General features: G+C 33.4%; 1 protein-coding gene across 1 annotated transcript; it reads left to right on the forward strand.

The window, feature by feature from the left end:
* The first annotated feature begins 8548 nt into the window (after nucleotides 1-8548).
* On the forward strand, nucleotides 8549-11236 carry LOC131618842 (protein indeterminate-domain 12). Its single transcript, XM_058890004.1, has 3 exons — nucleotides 8549-8884; nucleotides 9006-9405; nucleotides 10370-11236. The coding sequence occupies exons 1-3, from the start codon at nucleotides 8767-8769 to the stop codon at nucleotides 11058-11060; spliced, it is 1209 nt and encodes a 402-aa protein (XP_058745987.1). The 5' UTR covers nucleotides 8549-8766; the 3' UTR covers nucleotides 11061-11236.
* Nucleotides 11237-13582: the final 2346 nt, after the last annotated feature.

A 13582-nucleotide genomic window follows, 5' to 3' on the forward strand; every position in this document is an offset into this window, starting at 1 on the left:
ATATTACTAATTATAACATAAAATGAATTATTTTAATTTAGATAAACATATTGAAATAAGAAAATGAAAAAAAATTGAAAGAAAAATTAAAAATGAAACTGCATTTATTATTAAGAATGTTACCGTTATTTCCTATGATGAATATAATTTATCCTTATAAAGAATGTCAACATTATTTCCTATGATTAATATAATTTAATTATTGATTCATTATAATTGTTGCTACAATAATTCATTACTTAATTAGTCTTCAATTAAAAACGACTCTAATTTATTATTTATTTAGTAAAACATTATTCATCACTCTATCACACCAATTATTTAATTCTCTTATTGAATAAATATTTAATAATCTATATTAAATTTAACGAGTAGTCCAAAATATTTCTTTATGCAAATTTTATTTGGTGAATTCTTATTTACCCATCTCAAAAAGGTGGGTAAGGTTACCTTTAGTATAAAATGCATTGAAAACATCAAATAATTGTTCTATAGAATAAATAATTAAATACATAAAAATTAAATAGTGTCATCTGATTGGTAGAATGTACACTACCCATCTTTTTGTGATGGGTAGAGAAGTTGTCCCCATTTTATTTTATTAATATAAATTCGACTATATATATATATATATATATATATATATATATATATATATATATATATATATATATATATATATATATATATATATATATATATATATATATATATATATATATATATATATATATTTAAAATAGATATTCATTGTTATTACTTGCTAAGCACAAATAATATTTAACATACATTATATAAAATAAATAAAAAAATTTATCAACAAAATTACATTAATTATATTTCTACATTTTAATTTATTTATAATACACATGTGTATTAAAAAAATTCACAAATAAAAAATCATTTTTTATTAAAAATCAATGAATTCATTATTTAGGTTACCAAGAATTTATTACAGAATGAATGAAATTAAATTCTAAATGAGCATTAATTTAGTTAGGATAATTTTAGTATTCAATATTTCCAAAAAAATTAGTTATTATTTAAAAACCAATGCGTATAAATATATTGAATCCGCTTTAATTTCACAGTCTCAATTTTAATAATTTATTTTTATTTATCAATATTTTAAATATGAAAATCACTTTTACTATTTATAAATTTATAAAAAAGTTTATTCTATTTATTTTTTAGGATAAATTTAGTATTCAATACGTACCAATGTAATATATTGAAGCCGCTTTAATTTCACAGTTCCACTTTAATAATTTATTTTTGAGTTAAAAGGTAGTGTACTGACAGTGTAAAATAATTTTACACTGTCATCCAATAGAAAATCATAAATGCGCCATGTCATTAAGTTTTTTTTTTAATAAAAAAAATGGTTTAATTGGATACATGGGTGGTGATTGGTTGACAGTGTAAAAATATTTTACACTGTCTGTGCATCACCCCTTTTCTCTTTATTTTTAGTTATCAATATTTTAAATGTGAGAATCACTTTTACTAATTATAAATTTATAAAAAAATTTATTCTATTTATTTTTTAAAATTTTAATTATATTTCAAAAATCATTATATATTAAATATATTGTTTTAAATATTTTTAAAAATTAAACCCGCGCAACGTCCGGGTCATATTCTTGTTTGTATTTTAATTGTTGGAAACTGTTGTATTAATATTCTAATGTAACAATTTGATTTAACTCAATCTCCTAAACTCTGTTTATTTTATTAATAGAAAGCAATTTTTTTATAAGCAAAATGGAATTAAAGAGCACAAGGGGGGTGTTATCCCAAGATTACAACAAAAAACCAAAAAAAAAAACCTCCACCAAAGAATACTAACTAATGGTTCCCAATACAAATGGACAGATTAACGCACCAATCCGTCCAAACAAGAGAATCCCCTATCTTATAGAAAGAATTTAACCAATCTCATGCTACAAATTTAATCATCCCAAGAGAGTCAAAGTGTAGTAAGGATCCACCATTAAAGATAATCTCATTCCTACAACACCAAATACCCCAATTAAAAGGCAAACCAAAAAGCCAACTAGCTAGTATCAATCACAAACCGGGCCTTACAAGTTAGATCCAAAGCTAAAAAACGATTAAAAAGATTACCCGGAAAAGAAGCCAAATCCACCCGAAGCCAATCGCAAAACTTAGTCCACCAAAGAAGAGAGACGGAGCAAGATGCAAAAAGATGATTCGAATCTTCCTCCTCCTCCCTACAAAGGGAGCACACCAAAAGAGAATGATCCAACAAAATGTGACGTCTCGCCAAAGCCTTCTTTGTTGGGATTTTGTTCAAGATAAGCCTCCACCCAAAAATCAAAATCTTGCTAGGAATCTTAGTTTTCCACATCCGGTTTAAAGCATTAATAACCTCGACCTCCAAGCGATGACCCCGAAAGCTCCCTTCCAAAATCATGTCATAAACCGCTTTTACGGAAAAACCCGTTGAATTCTTCCACCGAAAAAAAGAATATGTCACACCCACGGTGGGAGTTTTCAAAATAGCATTGGGCAAAGTTTTGACTTTTATAATTGATTGGGACATTAACCTAATCGATGCCCTGTTCAAAATTGAGCTCTAAATGATTAGGACACCATCTTAATGGTGTGCAATGGCTAGATATCTAATCTTTCTTATTTTGAACTTATGAACAATTATATTTTTAATATCAAATCGATTGACATTGGGTGTTAATCGATTAGGAAGCCTTAAAAACATTAAATTCAAATTCCTTTTTGAGCCAACTTCTAGCCTATAAATAGAGGTCCCTTCCCTTATTTCAAATCATCTGAAAACATGTCTTGACCCTTTTCACTCTCTCCCTTATTCTCTCTCTAAACTTTTTCTTTTAATTTATTTAACTAATATAATAGCCGAGGTGCTTTTGCGATAAAGTTCTTTTATGAGTGAGGATAAGTTATAATTCTGGAAGGGTAGAATTGTAAAATTCACCAAGGGAAGCTTTTGTGTACACCTTGATATAATATTTTCCATTTAGGGGTTATTTGTGGGCTATAAGCTAAACATGTAAAAAGCTTTGGTTTAGGTTCGAGATCAGCCTGTGGTAAAATCTCTTTAGGTTCTTGGTAAGCTTATCATAAAACCAGGATTAGGTTAAAGCTTAGCCTGTGGCAAAAGCTTGAATAAGGTTCAAGACTAGCCTGATATTAAAATCTTCTAGTTTGTTGGTAAGCTCATATAAAACTAAGGTTTAAGGTTTATGAATTGCGGGAAACAATATTCAATGGTCAATTTATCCTTACTAGTCAAATAAATGATGAAGTAGTAGTTAAACCCCATTCCTTTTGGACTGAAAAAGGAAAAGAGAAAGTTTGAAATAAAATTTAAAACCAAGAGATGTATAACAATGTCTCTAGATAATAGCAAATTCTACTATGCTCATCAATGTAATACTACCAAGGAAATGTGGGATACTATTAAAATGACATATGGAGTTTATCCAGGTATCAAACAAGAGAAAATAAACACATGAGGCGAAGAAGATGAAGATATCAATCATTGATGTTTTTCAAAGTTTAGAAATATTAGAAATTTGGTTGGAAATTGTATCACTAACAAGTATCTAAGAATTAATAATTGGAAGTTAAATCCAACTCTTAAATGGGAGCCTTCATGAATTTTTCAGGAGAAATCAAGAAAGAAGAAAATTTTAGAGAAATTGAACGATCTAGATGAATGGATACAAACCAAAGAATCACCAACTCCATAATACTTATATCATACAACTCAAGTGCAATTTGATCTTCTCTTTCTATATATTACAGTTCAATTATATAGACCTTAAGCGCTCAGAAAGCTTTAATGAAAGTCTTTGAAAACTAATGTATTAGGCCTTAAATACATCCTAAGAAACCTCTATGAGTTGATGCAAAAGTTTGAGACATTTTCATGAAGGTTTGCAATAGTTTAGAATTACAATGGTTCATGAAAAAACACAATTATGAATTATGTACAGGGTTTCTAAAATCGATTTAACGAATACCTGATTTAAAAAGTACACAACGATTTTCAAACTCTAATTAGCAACATGTTTCTTAAATCGGTTAGCTAGTTACTTGACTTAAAAAGTGCAGATTCAACATTTTAAAAATTCTGGTTGGGATATCATGCAAGTGATTACATGAATAGTGTAACCGATTAGACTATTAAAAAATTGAATTTTGGCCTTTGAAAAGTCTTGAATTGAGTGGTTTTGATGCATGAATTTCCTTTTCTACCAAAATATCCATAAGCTTATGCTTTCTTGATTCTTTTTTTTTACAGATGCTTTCTTGATTCTTGATTCCAAACTTTTTCTTCTTTGATATTTTTTCTTTGATAAACTTTTGTCTTCATCAAAACTAAACTAAGATAAATGATGTGAGATATTGGATCGAACTCTAGTATGGTCGAATGGTAGCTTCTTGGTTCGGCAGGATTAAGCATGAGGTCGAAGATTGTTCACATGCTTGTGTCGAAGATGCTAGGGTTGTTAGCATGTTAAATTAGGTTTTAGTGTTTAAACCTTAATTTGTTAAGTTAGCTTGTTTATTAAGTTGGCTTGTGTAATGGGCCTTGTGGAAAAAGCCCATTAGTTAGTATGTTAGGTTTTATTATAAATAGCATACTAGTCTCTCATCATTGCTAAGCTGCAAATCCTAATTTAGGGTGAGAGAGGTTATTTGTTATTCTTGTAAACTTGTAATCTTGTTTTAAGAGAAAGTGAAAGAATAGCAGTTATAACCAATTCTTGTGTTCTTCTTATCTTCTCTAATTCCCTATTATACTTTGTTCTTGACATCGTTTTTTCACAACAAATGATGTACATCTTCTTCACATGATTGTCACTTGAATTGGAGTGTATAGCTTCTAGCTCTCTTATTTCTTGAACTTCATCATGAAGCATTAGTTTAACGATGTGGGCTAGCCGTTGAGAAATTTTTTTATAGCAAAGCATATCAAAATATATATAATCAAGAAAAGAGAATAAGGTAGAAACAAGGAGCACGAGCGGTGCTGACAAAAACTGGATAAACAAAAAGGACAAAGAAAGAACAGACGGTAGACAACACTAACACATAGACATAAAATAAATTACCTACATTGGGGGGACAAAAGAAACACACCACCAGAAAGACACAGTTGTCGGGAGGTCAACTCGACCGCCTGCAAAAAAACAAAGGAGGACAGATGGCCATGCAACATATCCCTAAAATTGAAGACACCAGAGTTGGTCAAGCTCCCATTCTAGCAAGGAGAAGACAGAAGTCGGAGCATGAGAATTGACTCATTTTCAAGTCAAACTAAATATTAAATTCATCGAGTGATTAGTCAACAAACTTTCCCTACAAAAATGATTTTACTAAGCATTTTTTAAGACAATTCAGACCACTGAGTGCCAAATGGTAAGCAGACATATATGAGTCATATTACCTTGGTAAAACTCCTGATAGATAATATCATGTATTTCCTTGTCAATATGTTGTATGATAAATGAATAGTCTTCTTTTTTTTTCAAGTGGGTTAATTAAAGTGTTACATGCATCACTAAAAAAAAATTCATTTGTTGGCATTCTCGAAGTTTTTTTTAATAAGCAATGAATTAATAAAGGAGTATAAGAGGTACTCCAACCGAAAACAAGGCGGAAAACGTCTACTTCTCAAGGCAAGTGAGAGGAAGAATATTCCAAATATGAAAATTACAATTATCCACTACGTTATAATAGGTTTGAATCCACGATCAAGAATTAAAGACTATCTCCGACATACACTTGGAAAAACTAAACGTCTCATTCTTAAAAATGATAGCGTTGCGCCTATTCCAAATTCACCAACTCGTACCCAACCACACAACCGCAAAAATAATCCTCTTGGCTTTCCTCTTCACCTTCTCATCGATACTAATGAACCCCATAAACTCCTCCAAACATAGTGAGTCAACCGAACCAAGTCACTCGAAAACCTTCCTCTATAAAGGCAAAACAACAAGGCAGCCCCCTAAAAGGTGTTGGAGACATTCCTCCCCCATAGCACAAAACACACAAAGATAATCACAACCATCCAAAGAAATTCCCCTCTTTTTAATTGATCCTTCGTATCTAATCTATTATGAAGAACCCTCTATCCGAAAAAAAGAATTTTAGAAGAAGTCTTTACCTTTCATAGGAGGTGCATATGCAAATTGTGGTAATTAATAGCCAAACTTACTAAACTTCTTATTGTCCCACCAAACATACTAAATTTGTTGTCCAACTTGAAATTAGATCAAAAAATTTTTTTTGTGTAAGCAAGAAATTCATTAATTGGGAGAACTAAGGGTTCCCCAGCCTTGATACACAAGAACGGTCCAAAACCGGCAATACGATATTACAAACCAAATATGCTTACGACATAAAAGACAACGGGTCTTTTGTAAAATCGTAAAAACTAACATTTGGATGGGCAATATCGCCAAAAAAGGACCACCTCCAAACCAAAATCTTAATGTTCCACGCTATGTTGTTTATGTCCCACACTTCATTTCTAAAACAAAAGCCATTTCTAGTCTACCAAATGATCCAAGAAGTTGCCAACCATAACACCTCCAATTTGCCATTTTTAATTCTTTTTACACGGCTCCAAGTGTACCAATCCATAAAAGACGGGATACACCACTCCGCATTCCCTCCCGGACAATCCGGAAAATTCACCCACAAAGCAATTTCTTCCCACACAATCCTTGTCACTTTACACCCAAAAAACATATGATCACTCCCTTCCTTGTGCAATTTATATTAGGAAGCGAGAGAGATAAATTAATACCTCTACATAACAAAAGATCTTTAGTAGGCAACCTATTTACAAGGAGTCTCCACCCGAAAGCTTTGATCTTAAAAGGAACCGCCATTTTCCAAATCCATTCCAAAACCTCATCATACCTATTAGGAGGACCGTAAGAAATTCACAATAAAGTATACGAATGATAACAAGAAGAGACTGTGTAACCTTTCTCCAAATCAAGAGTCCATTCCACGGAATCTTTTTCACCATTCAAACCGCGAAACGCCTCTAAAAGAGGCCTTAAAACCGTGAGGGAGGGAAGTAAACTCTCCGCTTCCAAAACCGCCTCCGAAATGCCTAAATTTCCCCGCCGCCAAACTCCATCATTCCAACCTCCCATGACCGCCACCGAAACTTTTTTCAATAAAGAAACGGAATAAAGATCCGGAAACTTTTCCTTCAAAATAAAATTATCTAACCATCTACCTTCCCAAAAAGGAGTATTATAACCGTTTCCAACCTCAAAGCGACAATTGGAAACCAACAGGTCATTATAGGAAAAAGAAGAAGAACTAACCTTTAAAATATCACGCCACCAAAATGAAGAAGAGGGTAATTTAGATACACCACCTCCACTCGTAACAAGCACACAAAGATCTCCATATTGGGCCTTTAGTACATCCAACCATAAGGAATTATCCCCTCTAAGAATCCTCCATCTCCATTTGTTTAGAAGCGCAAGATTGAAGTCGGAAATATTTTTGATCGCTAATCCCCCTTTCAAGTACGGTAAAGTCACCACTTTTCAACTAACCCAATGAATACATCTCTTCTCCTCCATGCCCCCCATAAGAAATTACTTTGAATCTTATTAACTACTTTTACAACTTTCGCCGACATCTTGTAAAGAGACATTGTGAATATTATAAGAGAACTCAATTAGATGAAAATTCTATTAATAGCTCTGAATAGTAATTTTTATTTTTTTTCTATCGAAAACATTAAGAAAGAAACTTTTCCTCGATCATGAATTTTCTATCTCCTCCAAAAAAAAAATACTAATACAACTTTAAGGGTTTTTATAAGAACTAATAAACTAAGAAAAAACATAATAAATAAAAAGATTTTTGCCGCTATTATCCATTATAGTCTTTCCTAACTCTAAAATTATTCTCTACGGATGCATGTAGAAAATATCTAATTTATATTTAAAAAAAATAAAAATAGATATAAATGCAAATAAGATAAGTGGTTTGAGTGAGAGAGTGTGTTTGAGTGTCTAAATTAAAATCTACAAAAGATATTTATAGATGAAGATATGAAGCTTGAAATGCCATTTACTATGAAAGTGGGCTACAAAAACTAAGTCTTCACACCAGTAGTATGATGTTTAATAAAAAAAATTAAACTCTGGCTCAAACAGAAGTTAATTTATTTTTTATTTAAATCAACCATAGAATTGAAAGTAAAATTTGTGTCAAATATTCAGAGTCTTATCTCTGTCACACCCTACCATCCACCTCTATTTTCCTTTCTCAATTTCTATTTTCCCTCTTTAGTCCACCACTTTCATCATTACCTTCTAATTTCATAAACAATTCATCAGATAAATTCACTTACATTTTATTTTTGTTCTTTTTTCACCATAAAAAAGTGAATGATGCCTTTCTCTATCTACATGTCACTGCCACCTGTTCACTATATAGCAATGTAATTATATTCTTCTTCTTTTGTTTTTTGAGGAAATAAATGTAATTATTCTTAGTTGTGTTTGTGTCTATGTGTGTATATCATCCAAGTCCAATGGCTAAGATTCTTCATTTCTTGGCTCTCAAAAAGTAGCTATCACGAGTAATAAATACACACACAGCCATATTTTGAATCAAACAAACAAACTAGAATATCGTATCTTTGCTTTTCTCTCTTCTCTTTTTTCCTCTCTTCTCTCCAACTTCTAGTGTTTTGTTTTTCTTCAAAGCCAAATAATGTTCTCTCCACTTATGTCCAATTCCACTGTCTCTTCTGCTAGATTAAATCCAACTATTAACTCCTCACAACAACCTCAGAAAACCAAGAAAAAAAGAAACCTCCCTGGTAACCCAGGTAGGAATTCATAGCGGCCGCAATTGCAGTTGCAGACGTTAATTTATAATTTAATATATATACATAGTATATGATTGACATGTTTATTAGTATTGAATTTCGTTTGGTTTGGTGAATTCAGATCCTGAAGCTGAAGTGATAGCTTTATCACCAAAGACACTACTAGCAACAAATAGGTTTGTATGTGAGATCTGCAACAAGGGTTTTCAGAGGGATCAAAACCTTCAACTACATAGGAGAGGACATAACCTACCATGGAAGTTGAAGCAAAGGAACAACAAAGAAGTGGTTAAAAAGAGAGCTTATGTTTGTCCAGAGCCTTCATGTGTTCATCATAACCCTACAAGAGCTCTTGGTGATCTTACAGGAATTAAGAAACATTACAGTAGAAAACATGGTGAGAAAAAGTGGAAATGTGATAAGTGCTCAAAGATCTATGCTGTTCATTCTGATTGGAAAGCTCACTCTAAAACCTGTGGTACTAGAGAATATAAATGTGATTGTGGTACCCTTTTTAACAGGTATAGTACTATACATACTACTTATACATAAATATTTTCATGTTAATTTCATATCATGTTTTATTAAGTTAATCACTTTTTCTCCTTTTGTTTTTATGTATTGTACTGTAATATCTGTGACACAGTAGAAATTTGGTTTGGTTTTTTTAACATGATGATGCATGCACATGCATGTCAGCATGAACAGTATAGTATTTTTACAACATAATGTGTGAAAAGAAAATGAAAGAAAAGTTTCCAAATTCCAAATGTGTCAGGGTGCTCAATGGTTTTGTAGACATATAAGTTGATGAGTGGGTGCAGTCTCTAGGAAAATGATGGAAATCTATTTTTGTCTACTGAAAAAGTAAAAAGAAGTTTAATCAATGTAGTTGGAAAATTTGTGATGATTTCTTACCTTTTTTTTTTCTTCTCAATTTTCAATTTTGGTTTTTCATCATTGTGAAATCTGATAAATCTGCAAGAAATCTGATATGCTAATAGCTAGATTCATCAGTGAATATATTCATCTCAATTGCTAGTACTAATGATCTTTGTGTCATGCATGAGTTCTAGTTTCCCAAGATTTCTACCATCATAATTAACAACACTACCAATAATCCTTGTAAAGCAAAAAAGCTATCCACATCATCAATTGCATCATATCCTTGACATTGTCACATATTTTATGTCCATTATGGTCCAAACCCATTGACACGTTAATCTGTGTATATTAGTCCCCTCTATATCCCATGCATGATGATTTTTTCACTTGCCTTTTTATTTTGCTAATGGGGCACATTTTACAAGAATTTTACATAACTTCATCCCCAAGACATATTGTCCTCAGAATGTGCTTCTCTCAAAGTTTGTCGTCTAAAATGAGCTCCCCGCTAATAGTTGGTGGATCTGACTTTCTTAAATTAGTCGGTTTCAAAGTCAGATACCAGGAAAATATATAATACTATTTTCTTATGAATTTCAGGAAGGACAGCTTCATAACACACAGAGCATTTTGTGATGCATTAGCTGAAGAAAGTGCAAGAATGTCAATGTCAGCAAACCAATTATCCAACACTAACACAAACTCATTAGCTCAATCTCTCTTCCTCTTCCAAAACCAGCAAAACCACATCACATGGGACCCACCTCAACAAAACCCTAACCCTAGCAACCTCCACCACAACATCAAGCCTGAATCTCAAACCTTCCCTCACTCATTTCTTCATCACACCACCACCAAGACCAACATCATGTCATCATCACCCTTCCATGTCAGCACACAACAACCTTCCTCAAATGCTACCACGTCGCCACACCTTTCAGCAACTGCACTTCTCCAGACAGCAGCAAACGTTGGTGCCACCGCCATCACAGGTCACCACACATCTCAACTCAGCATGGGCGAGTTTACATCGGTGACTCATCTAGACTCGGTTGATCACTACATTAACAACTTGAGAGGCTTCAGAAAGAATGACGAAGGTCTCACGAGGGACTTTCTCGGCCTTACTAACACCGGCAGAGGACACGGTGGCTCCGTTGACGTAAAGGATATGCTAACATTCACAGGAGGTGTAGAGTATGAACAAAACATGATGTTCAAGTCACAACAAGGTTTTGGTTTCTTTGGAACAACGACAACAAGTGTTCCCGAATCATGGGGGAATTGTTAGAACCAAAACTTTGCCTTATTTCTTGTCTCATGTACTCTCTTGTTATGAAGTACTTGTATTTTTAAGTTTACCTCATTTCCAATTTCTCTTTTTTCTTTTGACAGATTTATGTTTCATTTCAGTGTATTTCCATGGATGAATGAATCCTTAGTTTTTATACGTACGGTGCTACTGTTCCCTTCCTTATATGTTGTCGTTGTTTACTATTTTTGGTTTCTGCATACATTGAATGCTTAGTCAATTATACTCTCTTCTTTTCATATTAGTTGTTTCACGTGAGAGACTAAGATAATAACATCATTTTCAAAATAATATTTTAAACCAAAGGTACATAATATGATGAGAAAAAAGGGGTAGAAAATCACCTAAATATTGGATTTATGTGTTGAGCAGAGACAGCGATTCTATTTGTTGAGGCTAGCGAGGATGGATGATGTGGTGACTGGTGAATGTGCAAAGAGAGAAAATGTGACATGCAAATTATAATTGTGAGATATTGGATCGAACTCGAGTATTGTCGAAGGGTAGTTTCTTGGTTCGACAGTTCGACAGAGTTAAGCATGAAGTCGAAGGATTGTTCACATGCTGGTGTCGAAGTGTGCATGCTGTAGTCGAAGATGGGTCTAGCATGCAGATGTCGAAGATGCTAGGGTTGTTAGCATGTTAAATTACGTTTTAGTTTTTAAACCCTAATTTGTTAAGTTAGCTTGTTTATTAAGTTGGCTTGTGTAATGGGCCTTGCTGAAAAAGCCTATTAGTTAGTATGTTAGGTTTTATTATAAATAGCATACTAGTCTCTCATCATTGGTAAGCTGCAAATCCTAATTTAGGGTAAAAGAGGTTATTTGTTATTCTTGTAAACTTGTAATCTTGTTTTAAGAGAAAGTGAAAGAATAGCAGATATAACCAATTCTTGTGTTCTTTTTATCCTCTCTAATTCCCTATTATACTTTGTTATTGGTATCGTTTTTTCACAACAATAATGATTGTCCCTTATGATGACTAACTATATCTTATCTTCGTCTTCACAACTTTTAATCTCCTACTATGCTACCAAAATTTCGTTTGATTATTTTATATTACTCCTTCTTACTCTAGTCTTTTTAATTACAAATGTTAATAAATTATAGAAAAATATGATTTTAATTAGAAAATTTCTTTACCCACCTCCCTATGGGGGGTCACCTCCAGCGAAATTCCCAAACTACCCCTGCTTCGGAAATGAACTTCCGAAGCGCTTTTTTTTTAAAAAAATTTCCTTGATTCGGAAGTTCATCTCCGAAAACACCTCATGGGGGGTGCGTTCGGAGATGAACATCCGAAAACACCTCATGGGGGGTGAATTCGGAAGTTCATTTCCGAATTATGCAGAAACTGTGTTTTTTTTTTATGTTTTTTCTTAAACGCAACCGCATTTTAATTAAACGTTACCGGCAAATAAAATAAACAATAGATAGACTGAAAACACTAATATGATAAATAAACAAAAAAAAAAATACTAATCCGATGAAAATAATATATACAAACCGAAACAAATAAAAATAGTGTGCTAAAGATACAATCCGAAAACAAAAAATAAATAAACCCGACCACTTCCTGGAGTGGTTCACCATTTTCAATGGCTCTTTCTCCTGTTACAAAAAAAAACAAATAAGCGAGAAATAAACGGTAAAATTATAAAAAATGGTGACAAATAAACGGCTAAGTTAAAAAAAATACCTCTCCCTCCCAGATCCGCCGAGCGACGTGATCCTGGTAGTGAATCAGCAGGGAAGTGTCAAAAGGCCCTCCCGGATAGCTATCCACCTCCTGCTCCTCCTGCTCCTCCTCCTCCCCGACTGGAGGGTCAACATCCGGTATGACCTCCTCCTCCTCCTCCTCCTCATCATCCCCCTCCTCTCGCTGGCGGAAAGAAGATACCCGAGCCAGCCTACTCCTATAGCCTGAAAGAGATGAACTCTCCACCAAGTCCTGCTAAACGCGCACACGGCGTCCCCGGCCCCGCCCGCCTGTCGACGCCAGCTGCGCCGCCGCCCGCTCGCGTCTAGCCGACGCAGTCTGGGACTCCCTCCCCTGTCTGATGCGTGCTGACTGGTTCCCTGTCATGTTCCTGTAAACAATCGAAATCGAAATCGATTAATATGCGAGACAAATGAAAAAACAAAAAAAAATTGCACTTCTGATACAGTTCGGAAGTTCATTTCCGAAACTGGGATGGAGGTGTTTTCGGAAATGAACTTCCGAAACACCCCTGCGCAGAGCTTTTTTGCAACCTTCAATGGCAGACCCCAAAATCAAAATTCAAACCTATGTATACACATTCTAAACATCCTAAATATCAGTATAAACCTAACCTAATACATTTTTTGCTATTTCTAAACACCCTAAAATACATTATAATCTTAGATCTTAAAATCAAAATGCTTACCTATTGAATAGATTGGAGGACTTTAGAATGTAATAGAGCAAGTAGATGGAGCCTTTGAGGTAGCTTGGAACTGGTTTGCACAAAAATCTCTTTG

Source organism: Vicia villosa, linkage group LG1, assembly GCF_029867415.1.
Source record: "Vicia villosa cultivar HV-30 ecotype Madison, WI linkage group LG1, Vvil1.0, whole genome shotgun sequence".
Classification (NCBI taxonomy): domain Eukaryota; kingdom Viridiplantae; phylum Streptophyta; class Magnoliopsida; order Fabales; family Fabaceae; genus Vicia; species Vicia villosa.

Bases quoted from the DNA above. Each gene is read 5' to 3' on its own strand.
- LOC131618842 (XM_058890004.1), top strand. From the start codon at position 8,767: ATGTTCTCTCCACTTATGTCCAATTCCACTGTCTCTTCTGCTAGATTA. The intron at 8,885-9,005 runs GTAGGAATTCAT...TGGTGAATTCAG, and splicing joins AAACCTCCCTGGTAACCCAG to ATCCTGAAGCTGAAGTGATA. The intron at 9,406-10,369 runs GTATAGTACTAT...TATGAATTTCAG, and splicing joins TGTGGTACCCTTTTTAACAG to GAAGGACAGCTTCATAACAC.